The sequence below is a fragment of the Actinia tenebrosa genome, unplaced genomic scaffold (assembly GCF_029948245.1).
Source record: "Actinia tenebrosa isolate PJP-AT-01 unplaced genomic scaffold, QUT_ActTen_1.0 PGA_scaffold6__47_contigs__length_16458017, whole genome shotgun sequence".
Classification (NCBI taxonomy): domain Eukaryota; kingdom Metazoa; phylum Cnidaria; class Anthozoa; order Actiniaria; family Actiniidae; genus Actinia; species Actinia tenebrosa.
This window is the reverse complement of record NW_028292583.1, coordinates 11345929-11368313: the sequence shown is the minus strand read 5'-3', so window position 1 is coordinate 11368313 and position 22385 is coordinate 11345929. Positions and strand designations below refer to the sequence as shown.

At 38.2% G+C, this 22385-nt stretch overlaps 3 protein-coding genes and 1 long non-coding RNA gene across 4 annotated transcripts; 3 read left to right on the top strand and 1 right to left on the bottom strand.

Annotated features, from left to right (window-relative positions):
- Positions 1-6: 6 nt before the first annotated feature.
- LOC116297572 (metalloproteinase inhibitor 4) lies at positions 7-4918 on the top strand. The gene is made up of 2 exons (XM_031705826.2): positions 7-292; positions 3698-4918. Exons 1-2 carry the CDS (start codon positions 154-156, stop codon positions 4297-4299), a joined length of 741 nt encoding a protein of 246 aa, XP_031561686.1. The 5' UTR covers positions 7-153; the 3' UTR covers positions 4300-4918.
- A 117-nt stretch (positions 4919-5035) lies between these two features.
- LOC116297575 (uncharacterized) lies at positions 5036-22214 on the bottom strand. The gene is made up of 4 exons (XR_004197245.2): positions 22128-22214; positions 21282-21456; positions 13251-13313; positions 5036-6102 (listed from the first exon to the last, which is right to left on the bottom strand). It is a non-coding gene; the product is annotated as an uncharacterized LOC116297575 (long non-coding RNA).
- Positions 7470-16101, top strand: LOC116297573 (metalloproteinase inhibitor 4). The gene is made up of 2 exons (XM_031705827.2): positions 7470-7637; positions 14082-16101. The coding sequence occupies exons 1-2, from the start codon at positions 7517-7519 to the stop codon at positions 14642-14644; spliced, it is 684 nt and encodes a 227-aa protein (XP_031561687.1). The 5' UTR covers positions 7470-7516; the 3' UTR covers positions 14645-16101.
- LOC116297571 (folate receptor gamma-like) lies at positions 18727-21378 on the top strand. The gene has a single exon (XM_031705825.2). The coding sequence runs from the start codon at positions 18922-18924 to the stop codon at positions 19690-19692; it is 771 nt and encodes a 256-aa protein (XP_031561685.1). The 5' UTR covers positions 18727-18921; the 3' UTR covers positions 19693-21378.
- Positions 22215-22385: the final 171 nt, after the last annotated feature.

Genomic DNA, 22385 nt, shown 5'->3' with positions numbered 1-22385 from the left:
TATAACCCTTTAGCACTTTATAAAGCCCGTCCACAAACATAAAAAGACACAAGCGTAGCGTAGGCTTGGTGTAGCCCTTCTCAGACCAGTCTCGATCGCATCCAAAGTCTTTTGACGTCGGTAGTCTTGAGCTAAAAACTCCAGCTCATCAATATGGATTTCAGAGCATCTATGGCTGTTGTTTTCATAGTAATAGTTGTGTTTTTCTCGTTTGCTGATGGCAGGAGTGGGAGACGTTGCAAGTGCAGATCAGTGACTCATCCTCAAGAATTCTTCTGCAGATCAGACTATGGTAAGACGATAGAAAACAACACTAGTATATTAGAAAAGGATAGAAATGTACTTGGATAATGGAAAAAACTAGCGAAGAAAATCCGGTGAAACAAGCAAGGTACAATTTCCTACTGTGGTACGATGGCGTGCTTCTAAAATTATTATATGATATCAGTCTATATAGTTCAGTCTTTTAAGTCAAAAGTGAAGGATTTTTTATTGAAGCAATCAAATAAGGGGTTGGGCAAATTAGATTGAATTATTTAATATTTTACTAGGTTAAGACAAATTTTTAATTTTATTTATTTATTACTAATATTTTTCTTTGCTGGATTTGATAAATCGGTATAACAAGTTAGATTTATAGTAATATATTTTTCTAGATTTTAACATATTTTTATAGATTTTATTTTTATTTCTATTTTATATTTTGCCTGGTGATCTGTTTCCATATGGGGTCTAGGACTCCTTTACGGATTATCCATATGGCTCTTTCTTCTCTCTATGTTCTCTTTTATTGCCATTAAATTGATTAAATAAAATAAAATAAATAAATAGAATAAAATAAATATGGTGACCTATAGAGGGATAACTTTAGATGACAAATCCCTATTTCTTTGCAAAACTAAATATTGATTTCTGATCGGTTCTCAAACACTATCAACAAACAAATAAATAGTAGCAGAACGATCATGGATAATGAAAATCGATCGTTGATTTGGTAATTACATGGATTAAGTTCGTTGCTTGCGCATCTCAGGTAGTTCAGAATCTCTCGCGAAGTTTCAGCTTGGATCAAATCACATCAATAAAGGCTTAGCAAGCCTCCCCTGGAAGAGTTTTCCGTTTTCAATGCTCAGAACCTAGTTGGAAAATGAAACAAAAGAGGATCTCCAGCAGAGATCATTTATTTTCTTCGTGTTTACAAAACCGCGCGACACTCTACTCTGTGTGTTGCGGCTAATGAGTAAATTAAAAGGATAGGGCGCGTGCTGACAATGGATTGTTTTTCCTGATACTTTGTAGCGAAATGTGATCCATTAGCATGAACTTCCCCAGTGAACAACATTTGATATAGTTTTGAGTTTCTAAGAGTCCAGCTCTCAGCTTATTGTTCTTTAATTTACTCAAAGGTTTCAACATTTCACTCAGCATCACAACAAGGTTTTGATAGGAAGAAACAAACCTTTGCTACTTACAGATAGACTAAAGAAACTTAAAGCTATTGGGACTATATTTTCTGTGCTAAAAATCATATTTGATGCTCTGGGTCTGGAACTATGGTACTAGGAATTACATTGCCAAGATCTCTTTTCTTTTTTCTTAAATTTATCCAGAAACGGAATCAAACTCACTGGGACTTTGAGCAAGATTATTGCCATATGCATGTGGATGTCTGCTCAGGACGCATGATTTCCCAGCCGCGCATTTCTTGCTGTTCAGAACTTTACTATTTTTGACATTTTTACCGCCTCATCTCTATTTTTGACATGGCTAGCTCTCTGAAATGAATAAAACTTGTCGCCCAGAGGCCGGGGTTTTTTTGTTTTTTTTTTGCACCAGGTTGTTTGCACGTTTTTATTATTTTTAACCTCTTAACACTGAACGTGTTGATAATTTCCTTATATCATTCGACTCTACTACGCAGCCCTTGGGCTATATGACCTTGAGCCGAAGATAATGAGTATCCTTTTAAATAGTGAAGAAACCGTACGTGCATTGTCATTCCAACTTGTCGTAACTTGAAGAAATTTTGATTGCGAGTATGAGATTTAAAAACAATCCATCATACACGACTTCGGTAGTGCTAATCATATTATTGAATACGGAGGACCTGTGTAGATGTAACTTAAGACGATATTCTTAGACCGTGTGCGCATTTCAAACATATATAAAAACCCAGCTCGTGTATCCGTCAATAATCCAGCAACGTGACGATACTTTCTCAAGGGCGGACCCAGGGGGGGTCAAAGGGGGGCTGAAGCCCCCCTTCAGCAGAAAAAAAAGATGCTTTTTTATTTTGTTTTCCGTTGAGTTGACGGAAGAAACTCAATTAGCCCCCCCCCCCCCTAAACTCAATTAGCCCCCCCTAAAATTTTGGCTGGATCCGCCCTTGTTTCTGACCCTTGTTTCAAGTTAAGATCCTGTTGTATTCTGAGAGTTATAGATGAGGTAATCATTTTCGCGATGGAGGTCAATGTCGCGCGCAACGTCTAGTCGGTGCGCAACGGCAGCCAAGATGGTTCGTAACTGTACATGTTAAGTCATAATGGTGCCAGTAAAGTAGAATACTTTGATTAAAGGATTGTGAGTTGATTTATTAGTTATGCTTTCTTAAAATGGGTCGCCAAGATATTCCGAGGTAACCGAAAAACGTATCACGTGCGCTAATGATTGCGCGCTAATATAAAATTTTGCGCATCATCAAAAAAAACTCTCAAAAGCGACCGATCGTTGCTGTTAATGAAAAGTGGGCAACGTAGTCACATGAACATTAGTACTGGAATATAACTATAAGCAAAAGTCAGCTAATTTTTTGCGCCTTTCTGATGCATTCACGGCGTATATTTTTAGGTTGTAATACACGGGGTCATTGCCAAGTCTCCATAGCTAAACACTAATGTTAAACATATGGCACGTGGCGAGGAAGCAAAACCGGAGTACCCGGAGACGAACTCTCGTGAACAAAAAATTTTTTTTTCAAATCACGTCTAATTTATACATCCCTCGGCGCCTCATTGCCGAGTGGCTGATGTATCAGCGATGCTGATATACCCGATGATCCCTATGTGAGCCATAAACCTAGTCGATAACATGGTTTTCCGCACCAAGGCGCTCTAAGGTCGGGACTGCCGTCACTAAATGAAGGATATATACTTGACCTGATCTTTTTTTTTTGGCAACTTGAATTGAATTCCGTTCGGAAGTATTATCTACCTTGTCAGTTTTGTTCGGTGAAAATACATGAACGTGCTTCCGAAATCTTTCAACATAGTCTATTTGACATTTTAGGAGTGAAAGGGGTCTTAGATTTGAAATTATGGCAGACTTGTATGAAAAGACTACAACGGTGGGGGAAGGAGGAATGAAATTTAATGGACATAAGCAATAATCGGGGCGTCTCCGCGGTCCCCCCTTTTTTCGGGCTAAGTATTATTACCTTAAACATTGTCTTTTTTGAACCTAGGAAGATTATACATGATCTAAATACATTCATCTGTATTTAACTCAAACAAAGACTAGCAACAAAGACTAGCACTATGGGAAAATATTACGACTCAAGCTGAAAGGCTCTTTAATTTGTACAGAACTCTAAAAACAAATTCGCCGCGCTGTTATGCCTTAGCGCGCTTGCCTAAGGTATATTGCACTCGATGATTTTAGTTGAAAAATAACAGTCGTATGTTGTTATCATTCTTGACAGTGTTCCGCGGTAAGCTACTATCAGGGCCAACACCTGTGTCTCTACCCGAACCCAAAACACCCAAGAGCACCTTCAGAATCTGGGCTACTGAGCGCAAAGTCCTTCGCTACGTCTTTCAAGTCGATGAAATCCTCAAGGGACAAACTCAAAATGGACTCGAGGGAAAAATCGTTGGAGCAGGTTCTTATAGGGAAATCAAGTCTCCCTACAAGGTTAACGTCTACACAGATCCACACATTTGTACTGTAGAGTTATCGTCCAAGACGCATTACGTGGTGGGTGGATACCTTGACGAGAGACGTATGTTCGTATCATCGTGTGATTGGGTCTCCAGATGGAACTCTCTGAGCAGAGCACAGAAAGTAGGGTTCAGACATCGCTATGGGGGGACTAACTGCGAATGCTATGAGAGCTCCTGCAGTTATTTGGACCCTGAGGGAGTGCTGTTGGATAGCTACTGTCGTGATAAACATCTTTATTGTGGTCGACAGGGACTTGGCTGCAACTGGAAACACGTCTTTGCAAGCCATATTCCTTACAATAAGTGCGTTGTAAACAATATCCATGGGCTTTTCTTTGATTTTGCACAAAATCGTAAATAATGTGCCTGGCAAAAACTTGACTTGAGATTTGTAAATAACATCGCGAGCATATCATCATATCGTAGATATAATCTTTACCGTCGCGTGTCGTAAGCTTGTCGTATCACTAAACAGTGATCTGGTGATTCGCGACTTAACTCCTTGACAGAAACATCCTTAATTAATATTGTAAGAAATTCCATTAATCTCTGTATAATGTATTTAGCTAAAGAAGCATGGTTTTTCGCCAAGTCTTGGAGCCACACAGGTAGACATGACGGAATCGAACTCTCGCAACGACACAATGGCTTGTTTGCCTTTAAATAAACATCTCTTTTCAAAGTATGGAGTTTAAACTTTTTTTCTTTTACCCGAGAAGTCAAACGTATATATAAGTTATACATTCCGCAAAGAAAGAAAATATTCTCTAAACTGATTTGACTAGAAATGCCAAATGTTTCCTGATAAAAACCGTCGGAATATTATTAATGAGTACACTGAAGTAACAGGCATATATTGATATATCTTATGGTAGAGAGCAGTGTGCATGATAACGAAGCCTTAGAGTACTTCATTCTTTACTGTAAATATAAAATGATATATCTTCAACATTGTAAATAAATTGTATTCACAATGAAAATTACTGAACGAATCTAGTCGATAGACCGTCTTTTCGTTAGGGGAACTTCTGGTTGAATGAATTTCATAAGGGGAATCAATATCGATATTGAGTTCTAGTTTTAAAAAAACTGATCACCTCGCTGTCACTAGCCTTCGGTCATTTACTTACATTACCTTTGAAAATCTAATAGCTGTAGTCATGCACTACGGTATCCCAAGTACTATCTTTTGATCACAGAACTTTCTAGCAACTGTTTTAGACAAAAACTATAACTCTAATATAAAGTCGGATTTTTATCTTGCTATTTTTTGGGGGAAATGATCTTTTCCGAGTCTTCAGGCTTAATACATTAGTCAAACAATCTTAAACCACTGAACGACTCTCTAGACTCTCTAGATGGTTCTTATTGCCAAAAAGCATCAACAATTCAACCATTAAGTAGCGATAGTCGTTTTTCTTGGTGGGTGGTTTTGGAGTTGAATCCTATCTCTGGCATAAATCTTTTCTCTGATGGATAGCCAGAAAAATGAGGTTTTAAAAAGGCAAAGAAGTCGGTGGCTCATGAATTAAACATTACCCTATACCTCCCTGGCGTTTGAAGTCCCGGGAACGTTTTAACGGGAATATGAAAACCTCCTCATGATCGGACATACACCAGACACATTTACATTTGTTTACGCAATAGTAATCTAATTAAGAATAATTTGGAGTGACTAGTGGTGAAAGATTAACACGCAATACCTATTCAAAACATAAACATATTAATTGAACATTAAAGGGCGGGGATTAAAAACATGCAAACGTAACTATATATATTTGGATGGGAATTCCTTAACATCACAAGGCAGTACGTTCATTCCATTCACCTCGATCAGTCAAACGTCTTCCTACAATTCCACACCTAACATTTACCCACGTTTTAGTTCTTTTTTACGTTTATTGCTGAATACACAACGATTTCCTCTTGACTTTCGTTAATAAAGGTCAAGAGTGGTGAACCTTTTTTACATCGGAATGCCATTACTTTTCCGGTGCATGACACGAGGCCTGAGGGCTTTGCTTCATCGTAGTCGGAACTTCCTCAGTTACTAACATATTGAAAGAAGCGCAACGAAGTGCCGTTGCTGTTGCCGAGCACAACCTGCGATTGCCAATAAGGGACACCCAGCAAGTTAAACGAGTTGCTCCATGTTACACGAATGCTGCAAATAAGAAACAAGTTGCTACATTTTAGACAAGTTGATGTATGTTAGGCGAGTTGCTGCATGAGCTTGCATGTTAAATAAACGAAAACTGAATGCGCTCTAGCGCAGTTTGCCAAAAATATTGGGACTGAGGTTTATTAGACTGAGCTTAGCTTAATTTTCGAAGATTTCTCAACTAAAAACAATTCCAATCGATTTAAAGTATTTAACTTTTGCAAAGAAACTTCAAGCGATTCTCCTCTGCTTAATTTATTCCAATTTGAGGGGTCTTTCCTCGGCACAGAAATACTAACAACTCTACTCGTAGCACTTGGCAAATTTTGAGAACACTGCCGGGCGCGGATCAAACGCTCGGCAGTTTTAAATTTTCAGCTGTTCCTCATTTTTAAGGCTGCTTGAATATCCACGAGACTTCGTCCAGACACCTAATTTATGACAGAGAGATCATCGCTCATCACCATTGAAGTAATCAATACCTAGTACGGAATGTCAATACTGATGTATATTAAAACGCACCTTCCCTGAATATTGAGTGTCACAAGCAACAAGTTCATCAAAACGATAAAGAAAATATCAACTTTTGAGTACCAGAGGTGAAATTTTTTCGCGTACACCTTGGAACTCCAAAATATTTGACGTCTGGAAATGCGGAGGACGTGGCTTTGCGCCAAAAGCCGAGGTTGAAATAGTGAATTTGTGCCGGAGGACACCTCATGATTGCGATTTAATGATTACGAGGATAATCATAGCATAGAATCACGAAAAACAGAAACGCATAAAAAAAACTGAAGTAGAACAAATAGGTATTGAATTCAAAGATCCGTTCAGGCGCAACTCTTAATGGACTTGTATCACAACTTTCAAGACGTAATATTAATATACAATGTACAAATTTCAGGTCTTGAAAAAGACGTCATTATTGCTTGTTAAGTCTACGATGAAAGGTTTTCAAGAGGTGATTTGCAAGGGCAAAATCGAAATGCTGACAAATCCAAGTGTTTAAATAAACCAGCAATTTGCTTCCTGCTTGCGTAACGCACTCCAGTTTGTCCCGCGTATTTCGCGTGTTGGAGAAAGACACTGCCGGGTTTTAATGTTGCCGGAGTTTTTTGTCGCGCAAATCACCTGCTGTTTCAATCACCCCTGTGTTAGTTTGAGCGCGGTTTTCCGCCAAAATATACATTGGCTTCCGTTGATAATGTTCAAAAATGTGGTTTCCCACAGGCAAAATTTCCTTTATGCTCTTAGTGCATTTGTTTGTACTCAGTTCATATCGCCGTCTCCGTGTCCGTGATATCACGTTAACCACAAGTGTAATCGCGTGACAGTCACGCAGTTCTCCAGAGCAGCCTTAAAGTCGAACCTCATTCCGTTCTACAGATCATTCCGTCAGATTAAGCGAGCGTACAACATGAAGAGCATATCTGTTCTAGTTATATTCTGTCTTTTGATCAACGAAGGGTTTTCCCTCTCTTGTCGATGTGTTCCTGGAAATGACCATCCACAGGACAAGTTTTGTACGTCTGATTACGGTAAGAATTACATTCAGTGTCGACATTTCACTAAATACCTTGATCCTTTAAATCTAAGAGTTACGTTTTGCTGCTGAAACAAAGAAGAAATAAGGTCCTATTTTGTTTATCGTCTAAAGACTAAGACAGTATTACTAAAAGTTGAGACTTGAGGGAAACTAGTTAAGAATAGGGCGCGAGTTCTGGCGGCGAAAGCATTTGTCATATCGTAGCAATTAAAAATCTAATTCTAGTTTTGGAACACTGACGAAAAGGGTAACAGAAAAAGCCTGTATGAGCTCCTGTTGTGATAGATGGCTTGAAATTTAGAGCGAAACAGAGAAAATATTAGTTCTCTTAAAAGCTAAAGTGTCAAAAGATCAACATTTCAAAACACAAAGTGTCTTATTGTTTTTTGATGCATGACCTCAAGCGCAACGCAAAGAACGAGCTATTGATTCCACACTAGTAAGTTAAAACCTTGCTCGGCACCCTGCTAGACAAGTTGGAACTATAAACACTCCTGAGGAAGATAGCGGTTTAGTTTAGCTAGCGAAACGGAAGGAATACCCTTGAAATGTTCGAGGTGAAGACATATATACAAAAAGATATTTGTGGTTGAGTGAGTTAGTGATGGATTTGCAAGACAGGAAAGGTATCAAGTACGCACAGCATGGATTAGAACTTGCTTGCAAGACGTGGATGTTACAGGAAGAAGTCAACAGAAGGATGGAAGAGGCGGCTGAAAGGGTTACTATTTTTTCCTCTTGGAGAATAATTCGTTATAATCCAGAGGCAACAACATGGAGACTTTTCATATAATCCTCGGTTTCACAAAGCAAGACATACCACTTAGTATAATATCACTTAGTTATCCAGCTAATTATAGTCTTCCATCGTTTGACACTTGTCTGTTGATGTTTTCTTTTTATTGTTTAGTGGTTGGAAGTGGTTTTCGACAAAATACAAATGAGTGTTCGCTAACCACATTAGACAAGGGGTGTATATCTTTTTGCCAAAGAGAGTTCTGGAAGCATTGAATTCGCTGTTTGCATTTAGATTATCATGAAGTGAAGAAATATTGGTATCAAAATATTAGATAAGATAGTTAAGAAAGAGCGAATAAAAAGAAAAAATGTAGGGGGAATTTCAAGATCATGTCGCATTGAAGGAAATTGAAAAAAACTGAGAAGATGATGATGGGCAATAAGAAAAAAGAAAAGAAAATATAAAATAGGGCGTCACGAGAAAATGCTAGTAAAAAGATGCTGAAAGATGGGTGAGACATGTAAGGATTGAAAAATGAAAAAGGTGAGGAAAGGAAACGGGAAAAAATGAATGTAAAAGAAGTAAGAAAAGAAGGAAGGATAATTGTGATTTTGAATACAAAAAAAGAATATACGAATAACGAATGAATTCGAACGGGTAGATGGGTGGGTGGGTGAAAGAAAGAAAGAAAGAAAGAAAGAAAGAAAGAAAGAAAGAAAGAAAGAAAGAAAGAAAGAAAGAAAGAAAAACATCAGTATGCGGGGAATGAAAGAACTTGCTTCTAATCCCAACCATAGATCACTAATCTAACCGAACATTCCAGAGTATGTCCTCGAGTCAAGATAAAAATGAAAAGATTGAAGAAATTGTTCAATCGATGCCTCGGAGATCATCGCGCTGTAAAGTCTGGTATGCGGTTGTAAATAACCCTTGTTCTGTACACCAATAGGACACGTAAGATTACGATCTGCCAGCGCGGATGCTATGATATGGTGATCAAGAGTATCTCTGGAAGACATGATCAATATGTCCAATATAGGAAGAACTAAACTGATAACTCGTACGACTGAAAATGCATAAGAACGACTTGGAACTAGTCAGACAATATTCCGTTGTCTTTAGGAAATATGCTTTATCCGTTGACTTTTTATGTTTAAACTATATTATCTGTAAAAATTCAATGTCATGAGGAATGAATCTATGAAGTTATGCTCGATTCATGTGGAGTTTAACGAAACGTTTCAAGGAAACTCATGACTAGTTGGTCTTTTGTTTCGATTCAAAAGGCATTTTTCTCATATGTAGCGTGATCCCCTAGCAAAAGTGAAGTTAAAGTTTATCGAAAATCAAATCTCAATAAATGTAATTTATAATGATCGCGTGCGCCGAAGACAACTACAGATAGCCAATGAGGTTTTAGTTATGAACCGAGAGTGTTTTGAAAACACTCCTCTACAGGTGATAGAGAGAGAGAGAGAGAGAGAGAGAGAGAGAGAGAGAGAGAGAGAGAGAGAGAGAGAGAGAGAGAGAGAGAGAGAGAGAGAGAGATGTCTTTTATTTAATCTCGGGAAATTTCATCAATGTACAAATTGGTTTTCATGAAAACCGAGTTCATAGGTAATATATATAAAAAATTAATAATAACGTTAAGAATATATAGACAGATTTATGAAATAAATTCTCATCTACCCCCAATAAATTTTATAGTAATTAAAGTGTTAAGGACCAACAGACGAAAGATTCCTCTTAAAAGATTTTAAATTATTGGACAGTCTGACACTTTGGGGTAACGAGTTCCACACTTTTGCACCGTCATAAGAGAGAGCTCTTTTTAAAAACTCAGTGCTGGGTTTCGGTAACTTTAAGCACTTCTCTCTACCACGAAAATCGTAGGTATTTTCTTGAAAATAAAAGAGTTCCCTTACAGATTTTGGTGCAAGTGCATTTAAAGTCTTAAACATCATTATTGCTTTATGCTCCTTTCTTCTTCTTTGTAAGCTTTTCCAGCCTAAAGAAGTTAAAATATCACTAGATCTGACATCGTAGCTGCTTTTTGTTATTATTCTTGCAGCTCTATTTTGCATTTTTTGCAATCTTTCAGCAGACGTTACTGGTAAATTATCCCATACCACGTCACAATAGTCAAACCAAGGTAAAACGAGAGCCTCATATATGGTAATAGCTGTCTCCAAGGGGATGTAATCGCGGACTCGTCTTATGCCACTCAATCCAGAAGATATTTTTTTACAAATGTAATCAATATGAGCAGCCCAAGACACCCGTTCGTCAATCACAACACCCAGAGTTTTTGCTGTAGAGACTCTAGTAATTGGTTTGCTATTTAAATATATGTGTGGTTCGGAGGTAATTTTTTTCAATTTATCGTCAGAAGCAATAAACATGTGCTCTGTTTTAGCTGAATTTAAGCTAAGTTTGTTAGCTTTCAACCAGTTATGAATATTGGAAATATCAGCGTTCACCTCGTCAAATAGAGTCTTTTGTGATGTGCCACAAGTGGTGAGACTTGTGTCATCAGCATACATTCTAGCATTTGAAAATTTGACACTATTTGGCAGATCGTTTATGTAAATAATAAATAATAATGGCCCAAGGATTGAGCCTTGAGGGATGCCGCAATCGAGTGTTCTAGAGCTAGATAAGGTATGGTTTATGTAGCATCTCTGACTACGATCTGTGAGGTAAGATTTGAACCACTTTATCGACTCTTCTGCAATCCCATAATAGTATAATTTGTGGAGAAGTATAGAGTGATTTACTGTGTCAAAAGCTTTTTTAAAATCTAGGAAAGTGACACAGTTCAATTTACCTTCATCCATATTGGTAAGCCACTCCGTTGTGGCTTCTAGGAGTGCAGTAGTAGTCGAATGAAGCGGTCTAAATCCCGACTGCTTTTGAGAAAGTAAATTATTTGAGTTTAGATACTCATATAACTGGTTAAAAACTATTCTCTCGAAAATCTTAGCAATAGTAGGTAAGACCGAAATGGGACGGTAATTATTCAAATCATCTTTGTCATTAGCTTTATGAATTGGCGTAACTTTCGCAAGTTTCAAGCCGTTAGGAAAAATCCCTTTATCAACTGATTGATTGAATAGCTTCACTAGTGATTGACTTATTACTGGTGAAGCAATCTTGATGAAATGAGATGGTATACCGTCAAGACCTGTCGCTTTTTTAACGGAGAGAGAGAGAGAGAGAGAGAGAGTGGAGGGTAGTGGAGAGGGGAGAGGGGCAGATATAATACCTTCAGGCTTTCCCCATGTGTCATCAACTATCCGGAGTAAAGAGTATACTAGTAAAGTACCTTAAGTTTAATAAGAAACAAAATAAGAAAATCCAGAATTTAAAACGTTCAGGTATAATAATTGCGTGTCTAAGCTCTTAAGAGTCCATTGAAAGACAACACAGCTGAATTATCTAATTCAGTTTCCAGTGAGTTCATTTACTACTTGCACATCCGTTGCTCGTTAACGCTTGAACTGTCAGTACTCTATATTATTGCCTGTCATCACGTACAGCCAGTATGTGTGGATATCGTTCTAGCCTTTCTAGTAAGATCGCTCACTATTATTCGTTTAACCCACAGTACGCACAGCCTGTCCATTATGTTGGTTACCAGCCAATGGAGATCGCATTTAAACTGCTATTAAAAGTCTTCGAACATCTGGTAAAGCTATAATAACACGGCTGAATATGCGCATGCAATTCCTCTTGTTATATGACCATTGCCGTCCTTGCCGCGGTACGTACGTCCAGTAAGCTAGATATTAATGAATTTGTTGAACGAGGAGAGGATCCAGAGTGTGGCAATGGTCGATATAGGGTGTGGCAATGGTCGATCTAGGGCGTGGCCATGGTCCAAAAATAATTCAGGGTCAATGAAGTATTACGTTTCGAAGTAAAGGTGGCCCATATTTTTCTACATCTGCGGATTAAAAGACCCACAGGTTTGCCCTCTCAGATAAGTTACACCACTGGGTCAACATCGAAACGTTTCTAGCACAATCTTTATTATGAACGGTTGCAAATAGTTGTATAACTTGCCAAAAGCATTCCCGGTTGATAAGCCGCTAACTAATGAACACTCTAAAAGCATGCATTTCTCTTTAATTCTTCCTTCCGTATCTACTATCGTCGGCCTATTGGCAAGTGTACGAGCTTACTGAATTCAATCATTAGATTTTGCGTGGTAGTAAGAGACTTTTACCTAGACATTTAACCTCTAGCCATACATCGCATAACTGTGCGGGTAGATCAGTAAAAATACGACAAGTGCCAAACGACAAGAATGTTATTTGCGGTTTGGTATCAAGTGGAGCTAGTCAGGAGGTTTTCTGATTTCGGGGAGAGAGTTCAAAACAGTTCGTTCTTTCTCTAAGGCTATTGACTACTAAATCAAAAAGTATAAGACTCATTTGCATTATTCATCCCGCACAGCCTAGACAGCGGCCTTGTGTGTGGACCGCTATATAGACTCAGTGTTGTGTTAATCAGTACGTACGTACGGTCTATTTATTTTGTAACTCGCCGCTGATTAACCAGAATGATATAGCCATGTATGACGGAAATTCTGTGCCGACAATCGCAGTATTTTACCACAGGAAATCTTTACTTTCCGTTCATTAATTCTTCACGCCGCAAGCCAAAGACCCGTGTATCTAGGATTATATTTGTAGGGTGTTGTACGAGGAGTCATGGAGTTTTGCTTGATAATGCTTATTTCACTGGGAGACTCCTTCTATCGACTCTACCCCCCCCCCCCCCCCCGATGCAATTTCATTCATATTCCTTCGCAATTTATTTCCCATAGACCTCATTCCCTTAGTTATTATTTCTTTCGCTTACCAGTAATGCTTGACAAGACAAGGCTAAAACAAGACTCTCATTTTCAATGGAATGACGCGTGATCTGAAAATGGAAAACAAAAATTATAGTGATATTTATTCCCTTAATCATAACCCTGATTTCTTTATCCCTAAACCCATTCAGTCGCTCAGTAGTGATGAGTAACATTAATCGGATTGATCAGTACCCGAAGCTCAGGAATTTTTGGCAATATGCTTTCGAGCCGCACGAATAATCTTTGCTTTCCTGGATCCGTCGTATCTACAGATTTTTTCCCCATTAGTTTGGTTATTCACAGTATGATTCAATGAAGTAATTACCCCACGTCCCCCACCCGCAGCGCTGAAACGGCCAATTAACAGTGACGAAGATTTGAACACGAAGCTTTCCTTTCGATGTTGTATCTATCACATGAAATAAGGTTTTTAAAAAATATATTTTTTTTAAATTAAATCATTGCCCTCCCCCCACCCCCCCCCCCCCCCCACCCCCAAATTTTTAAACGCAAGATAACACAGATTACATACTAGATTACAGAAATAGACACACGAAATAAAGTTTCCTTCCTCGGTGCATCGCAGCAGAATATGTCCACTGCAGTGTTCTGCCAAACGTGCCAATTCTTTTTTGAATTTCACAAATTTTGATAAAATACATACAAACATTATAGATGAATTATGTATCCTCAGTCTGACCTATCAAGTCTACGCATGCGGCAAAATAAGACCACCTATATATTTTACTTCATACTGAACGTTTCCAAGGAAAACTATTAGTTTTTATGGGTGGCCGGTCTTGATCTTGCGTTAATTTTTTCTCTCTCTTTTGTAGTACTTCGAGGGCTCGTGGAGTCAGGCCCAGTGACGAAAACCATTCAAATCCCGCGACCAGATAATCCCGAGAATTCATGGACCCGCAGTGTGCTCGTGTACCGCGTCCAAATCCAGCGAATCTTCAAAGGAGAGAACAAGGTTAAGAACACTACTCCACTCAAAGACTACCCAGGCAAGGTACCCCTGCCAATGGAAGTAGCCATCTACACGGACAACAACTCGTGCGCTGCGCAGCTTGAACAAGGCAGAGATTACGTTCTTGGAGGATACATCGATGGCCAGGACCTTGAGATATTCTCATGCAACTGGATCCAGACGTGGGGCAGTTTGAGCTCCGGACAGCGCATTGGGATTAGAAGGTACTACGGCCGCAACTGCGCGTGCAGGACCAGTCTGTGCAGCTGGATGGATCCACTAGGAGGGATGATGGACTATTACTGTGGATTGAATAACCTCTACTGCGCCATGAGGAAGGATCACGCAACATGCTCTTGGAAAGACATAGGCCGTGGGTATCGAGAGTGCATCAGGGATGCAACGATTCTTGGTTTCTACAAGTAAAGTCCGATTTTATTTATTTGGGAAGGACAGACTTTAAGTTCGTTTGAAAGAAATTCTTTAGGGGGATTAAATATGTAACGTTATCAGCTATAGATACGAAGCGTTTTATTTTATCTTAGGAATTTTTAGACTATGTACATCGAAAAATCTAGAAAATTATTATTTTGTTATCAGTCGGTCATGATGGGTGAATGCGCTATGTTATGATCACATGATCTGTTTCAGTCACATTGCTATGGGACCTAATGAACCCACGTGACTGCTATGTCCCGTGGCACCTAATTTACCACGTGACGTTGTGCCTAGTAAGGCGATGCATCACGTGACCTCTTAGGGACACGTGGCTTCGTGTACCACGTGACAACTAGAGGTCAGATTTATCTTTTGAAAAAGATAAGCACGAAGAGAACCGATACGGATGAAAGACTTTTGGGGGTCCATTTACTATACGTTTATGAATTGGGGTTTTTGGTGTGTCAAGCGGCATCAAAATTAGATATACATTATTTACAAAATTATTTTCATTGGTAATGGGACTATCTTATGTGTCGATGCAAATAATGCTGTCGTACGTCAGTCTCAAGTCGAGGAAAAAGAAACTAGTGAAAACACATCAATCACCGCTCCTTGCCAAAACCAAAGGGAGCCCAAGCTAGAATAATAGAAAAGGTGCGGCCGCCGCCGCCATGCTGTTTGACGTCACAAAACAAAAACAAAAAGTCCAACTAGGTGTACATGATCAAATCACTTTAGATTAGTTAGTGCGGCGTGTGTGTGTAAATATTCATATATAAACACAATTGTTATAAGTTAGGGTGTTTTGGTAATTTGGAAGACAATTTAAAGATCAGCGGGGATCAGCGGGTGTATGTTCAAAAATATTGACTATTACCCTGTTAGCAGAGTAATTGACTGTCGATTTGTTTAGAAAATCAGTGTATTTTTTTCATTTACCAAATTATATAATAAATTCTTTTTAAAATATTTCTTAGGTTATAAATGAAAGTTACGGATCGTTTATGACGGCTTGGTTCTTCATGGGTTATAAGACTAGTAGAGCCGATACAGATTTATAGTACAACATTAACAATATAATTATACAGCTTCTCATTCATCCCATATAGGTAACTGTCCAATTATTTTCTTAATTAGACAGGTCTTGTTGATATGGGATTAATTAGGCAGCTATATCATTAATAGGTAATGGGATTTCATGCTCCCCAATCAAGAAATAATTAGACTCGAAAAATTCCTCTCACTGCGAAATTGGACTCGGCCTACGGCCTCATCCAATTTTGTCAGCCCTCGGAATTTTCCTCGTCCAATTATTTCTTAATTGGACAGCATGGAGTCCTATTACATATACGAAATGGTGGATTTAGAAATATTGCTTAAGACAAATGTTCAATGTAAAATGGAATGAAACGAAATAAAAGTGGGAAATAAATGGGGAAAAATGTCTTGTTTAACGCAGTTTTCAGTTAAGTTCACGAGCATCAGCATTCATAATTTCTTTCATAATTGTACTTTACATACTCGTTTTAGATCACAGACAGGTATCTTTAATACTTTTGCGCATGTCTAGATTAATTTTTTTTTTAAAAGAAAAAAATCAATCTCCACTGTTCATAGCAAGGGGTTAATCATCTACGGTCTAGAGGCTGACTAACCTCTCCCTTAGGTTTTGGCCGAGCTTCCTGAAAAGTCATTGTATAGCGGTGTCGGGGCCGAAATCTCCGGCATAGCCGTAAATGCTTTGCGCTGCCATGCGACGGTTCAGCACTCGATGTCTGGAAGTATGGTCCCGATTTAATCAATCAATTCATGAAAAAATATTCAAAACATGAGTCAAAACCATATCTTTATTTTGCTTAGTTTACTTAGTACAAGACTACAATGCGACTATTCCACGGACAGGTTGCAGTGTGATGCGCAAATGAAATGACTTCTTCAACTGAAATAAATCGTCCTTTTGGTCGAGTAATAGAAGGTCGATTATAGTTTGCATCCTGATTTTCTAAATCAGTTTAATTAGCTCCCAGATCCCGCGTGTTCCTTCGGGTCTCCCTCAAAAAGCTCTTGACTTCAGTAAACATTTATGATTGGATGATTTTATATTTAAAAAAAGGTTTTTCAACTTTGACTACATTACATATTACACAGCTATTTCAAAGGTTGGTGAATCTGTTGTTGCAAAAAAAAAAATCATACCAACCCCGAAATGCCCTGTGGGCAATATGAATGCAATCGAGTAAGGTCACAACGATATAAAATTTTCCTAAACTTGGTCTAACGTTTCTCCGATAATTTTTCTTCTCTGTGCTGACGTCATTTACATATATGAATACCATAATGCACTTGAGGCTTATTAAGCAACATGAAACAAAAGTTCGCCAACCTTTTTTGAAATAGCTGTAATGCTGCTTCAGATTTGCCACAATTTTATAGGCAACTTCCATAAGTTAGATGTTAGTACATCCGGGGAAAAAAAGGTTTAGAGAGACGGTAAGGGATCCCCTTTTTGTTCCCCTTTTATTTTAGTACGGTACTTCTTAATATCTATTAATAAAAACCTGGATTTTTTTTACCCTTGGCATTGGTAGTTGGTCGGTGACCGGTTTACAAAACAATATAAAATATATGGCAATAATACTTTAATTGTAATATGGACTATGATATCATGCATCGTTCTTAGAACCATTCAAGTTATAACGCATGGCAATATGCTAGGTCTTACATGATTCACTCCAAGCCAAACCAATCAGTCAGCAAGAAACGGAGCAGGAGGCGCAGTCTTTTCTATGTTTGACTATTTTGTTTGCTCTTTATTGTCTTCTGTTACTTGCTCATATGATGCGTAAGGTGGAGGCTGCTCAGTTGCCATGGCAATAGCACCTCTCAAAGGTACGGTGTGACATTCTTGACTTGGATGGCGTGACTCATCAGGCACTAAGTATGTTGTGGAAGCTGGGCCAAATTGGGAATCAATAGATTGTGGGTTCCCTTGGTGGTAAGTGGTGGAAGGCGTGCAAGGGAGAAGATGAGGCTGTTGAGTCCCACCGTAGTAAAAGTGGCGTGGGTTTGCCGTAGCAGCACGTGAATTACCGCTGTACGGCACAAGGGGTCTGCGTTGGAGCTGATGACTTCTCGTTCGTCTTCTGTATAGCCAAACAGCCCCAACGATCAAAGAAATTAGAAATATAGCCGTAATCACGCAGCCTAGAATCAAAGGCAATGGAATGTCGCAGTGCCCTGTGCATGAGCCTCGGCAACAGGTTTCAGAATAACCGCATTGTGAATCGAGTGAGCATTTCATGCCAAAGCAGTTGTTATCACCAACACATTGATTCATGCAACATTCTTGGTCAGGAGCTGAGCAGTCGTATTTAGTGATGCAAATACCATTGACATTATTGTGGACTAAAAACTCAATCATTTCTCTGTATGATGAGGCCCTTTGTTCTTTCTCCTGTGTGTGGCGCGCGTCTGTTTGTAACGACAGGAATTACAGGCATTATTTATAGGAAACCAGCTGACCTTGATTGCCCTATGGGTCTACTCTCAACCAATCAAATAAAACCTTAGACAGCTTAATTAGAAACTGAGCCTTGATTACATCACTTCCGGTATTGTATGATTACATGAGTAAAGCAGATATAGTTTTTACAAACTTGATTGATTTAATACATTCATTAAATCATTTTGTAATAAATTCTTTATTGTACATGTGCTGCTGTTCAATATTTAATCTTCTAACAAAACCTAGATTTTTTATATAGCTATGGATTATGTGAAGGTCATCCAAGGGCAGGCGTTTAGTTTTTGAGATAGAGCATGCGCTCTGACGACCTGGTCAGTAGGGTTTCCCAGAGCCTACGATTTGGCTAAGGGTCTGGGAAAAATGAGTTTTCAAACCCCCTCTGTCCAGGTATTAAGTACATATTTATAAACTTGCACTTATTATTGATACAGCTGTTACGTCATGACAGACTGTTTCTTTAGGAATTGGGTTACCTGTGGCAAGGGTTTTATCTGCGAGCGATCTGATTGGTTAACTCCATGATGTACTCGCTGGAACCGTTTGCTCGTTGCACGTGTTAAAGTAGCTGTAGTGTGTACATGTACTAGTATAGTGTAAGTAACCTTAGTAGTGCCTGTAAAACTTCAAATCATGAAGTCCTGTTACAGCAAGTTCTGTTAAACTTTCATAACATATCAATCATTTTTCAAGTTAGTTAAATCTTTCCATTTTTAAGGCACTTCGACAGTATTTCACCATGATCAAGTTGTTGTTTCTTGTGCTGATCTCTCTAGTAGGAGGATCTTTATCTGCGTCGAAGCAGCAGATCGACGACTTTCTAAATGTCTGCATCGACTCAAAGCACCATAAGAGTAAACCTGGACCAGAACCCGACTTTTTCCATCACTGTAGCCCGTGGAAGGACAATGCTTGCTGCAAAGCAAACACTACAAAACACATCGAAAGTGATGGGGCAATCACCTTGTATAGAATGAAATGGGACCAGTGCTCGAATATAAAACCGCTATCAAAAGAATGCAGAAGATTCCTAGAGATGGATACTTGTTTTTATGAATGCTCACCCAACATGTCTCCTTGGATTCAGGTCGATCCAAACTCAAAGAAAACGAGAAGAGAACGATTCGTTAATGTTCCATTATGTGCTTCGGATTGTGATGCATGGTTTGAGGCCTGTAAGGATGAATACACCTGCTCTGATAACTGGGGAGATATCAAAACATGGAACTGGACCAAGTCAGGCAACGAGTGCAAGAAGCCTTGCAAAACCTTCAAGGAATACTACAGCGACCCAACGACGTTCTGCAACAAGCTTTTTAACTACTCCTTCAAATACACCACAGGAAAGCCAGGTGAAGATTGCATGGTCATGTGGCCAAACAACACCAGAATCAACAATTCTAATGTGGCCAGGAAATTTGCCGAAAAAGCTTTGTCAACTTCTACAGGCTTCTCGTTATCTCCTCATTTCATGGTTTTATTGTTTCCAGTTTCACTTCTACTGAACTGATATTTCACTTTTTTCAAGATTTATAATGTAATCATGGATGCAGTGAACAATATTTGTGAACAATTTCTTTGAACAATTTCTTTGAACAAAATATTGAACAAATCAATTTATTCAATCATGGGTTACTTTGATCAGGATTTTTGTACCTTCCCTGATTAAAAAGCTTATGTCGGTGCTGCAAACATATAAGAATTTCCCATATGGTGTTAAGCAAAATCAGGTTATTGTCATACAATATACAATACCGATAATGATGACCAACCAAATTAATTTTAGCTTGGCTACACCTTGATATTGTTTTGGTTCAATGTTACTGGTCAAAATGACTAGCAAGGCAAAGATTTGAAAACACAAATTCCAAGTCTGGCCAGCTTTTGTCCAATGACCCACATTTTATATAGCTCTGCACTAGAACATTACAGCCTTCATCAGGTTACGGTAAGTTAAACTAAGAAAATCGTGAACATCTAAAAATGTCTGAAATGGTAAGTATCATGTTCTGACCAATCGCATGTGAGAATGAATTTATTTCTAATTAACTGTTGCAAGTAATTGATCAGAACATGTTTAACATTCCAGACATATTATAGGAGTTCACAGCCGTCTTAGTTTGACTGTAATTGGATTGTCCCAAAAACGATGAGTGAAATCATTGAACACTCAGTGGTTGCAGGTTCTTTGGTGAAGTTGCAAAGGCATCAGACATTTGAGCCAATTCTTTCTTTCATTTGTGGTTTTTAATGTCTAGTTCAATAATCAATGATTCTTATATAATCCCCGACAATTCTTTACTAATTGCATATCCAATTTGATTTTAATTATACATTGCCAGTTTGATTCAAATTAGTTATCATATACATGATATTTTATATTCTGCTTTTTTCTTTTTTTTTTTTTCAAATACTATTTTTGGCTGTTACTGACAGCAGACAACTATTATTGACAAATTATTTTATAATAACCCAGGTATAATGCTTATTTCATGGTAGATGACATCAACTGTGTGTATCTAACATATAGTACATTGTGTAGTTCCAGAAAATATCCTTACCACTGCTATGGATGGAATTTGTAAAAAGACCCCCCCCTACCCCCAGGAACTTCCAATTTTCTTCCACAAACTCAGTAATTTTGTTCTTTCTCTTAACCCCTCACCTCCAGAATTTCCAATTTACTCTGTGGGTGGGATATGGATATTTTCTGGAACTAGACACATTCATAAAAAGAAATTTTAAAACTTAAATTTTATGTATGGCTAATAAGTATGGTTTAGTGTAAGGCTGTAGTGCTTTAGTTTTATTTTAGCCTCACATATGGACTTTGGACTACAAAGTTGTTTGAATATATAGTGACTGCAAGTTCCATGCATTATATAGCCAACCATTCATTATACAGTAGCTTGGAGATGCAATTTCATAAATGCAATTGCAAGGCATATACCTGTGACACAGCATTAAGTACAAATTATCCTTGCACTAATAGTTGCATTATGCCTTTTGAAATTTTGTTTCGTGGTGTGACAAATTATGTTTCTCATATTTAGCAGTTATAATATATATATAAAAGTTTTGTTTATAAATTAGTCTTACCTTCTTCATTTTTCCTGGCCCTCTGACTGGTCTAATCTATGGCCCTGAGTACAAGGTCCTGAATCCAGTATCAAAATAAAGGATACTATGAGAGCTAGCAGTTTTGTGCATTGAGATGTTTGCATTAAATGACTTGGCTTCTCCTACAAAAGGGTAGGAAATCATGAAGAATAACCTGTACAATCATTAAGAAAAAAAATTCATCAGCATTCATAATGTACACTAAAACATGAATTACAAAAATGCTGGTAAGCATAATGTGCCCAAAAGCAAGGGCAGAGGTTCAAACATATGATTTATGCAAAAGTTGCTTCAAATCTGTGGCAAATCTAAATTTTAGGGTAAAACAACTATTGCTTTGCCCTCATGCAGTTATGCAAATCATAGTCATGCTTACACACAAAAATGTGTCAGAGACGTATCTTTTCTACTTCTGCACAATTGCTGACAAAGTTGAAGTGTGTGCAACAAACGAAGTGTACCCCCAGGAACTTCCAACTTTTTCTACAAACTCTGTAATTTCGTTCTTTCTCTGACCCCCCTCTACTCTAGAATTTCCAGTTTCTTTCACATGGGTCAGGGTATGGAAATTTTCTGGAACTACACATTTTTAAGTCTAGGATAAGAGATCATGGTTACAGTAACTTGGGACCTTAAAATAAGAATTTTTACTAGTATTAAGGGATTCAATGCTAAGGGTGTAGTCATTGAATCCCTCAACACTATTAAAAATTTCACAGCAGCACTTGTGTAAAGTCTTCTCCCATCCAATTTAAAATTATATATCATACTAATACTATTCACCCCACCCCCCCCCCCCCCAAATTGCAACAAAAAAATACTTACTCTTTCTTTTTAAGGTTTTTTTGGAAAATAAATGTTTGCCTTTAAGTATAAAAGGAAAGGTCAAGCAAATTGTAAACATCATTTTACAGTATTTGAATTTCTGCAGCAAACGAAAATCGTCGAACACTCTCCGAATCTATGTTTACAACGAGTATACCTATATATGGAAAATGAAAACTTCCCGAGTTTTTGGTTTATTCCGAATATGCCTTTATTTGGTAAACGATAACTTATCGATTGATGCGACAAGTACGTGCC

Coding starts and splice junctions, on each gene's coding strand:
- LOC116297572 (XM_031705826.2), top strand. CDS start 154: ATGGATTTCAGAGCATCTATGGCTGTTGTTTTCATAGTAATAGTTGTG. Junction 293..3,697: donor CTTCTGCAGATCAGACTATG/GTAAGACGATAG, acceptor CATTCTTGACAG/TGTTCCGCGGTAAGCTACTA.
- LOC116297573 (XM_031705827.2), top strand. CDS start 7,517: ATGAAGAGCATATCTGTTCTAGTTATATTCTGTCTTTTGATCAACGAA. Junction 7,638..14,081: donor GTTTTGTACGTCTGATTACG/GTAAGAATTACA, acceptor TCTCTTTTGTAG/TACTTCGAGGGCTCGTGGAG.
- LOC116297571 (XM_031705825.2), top strand. CDS start 18,922: ATGATCAAGTTGTTGTTTCTTGTGCTGATCTCTCTAGTAGGAGGATCT.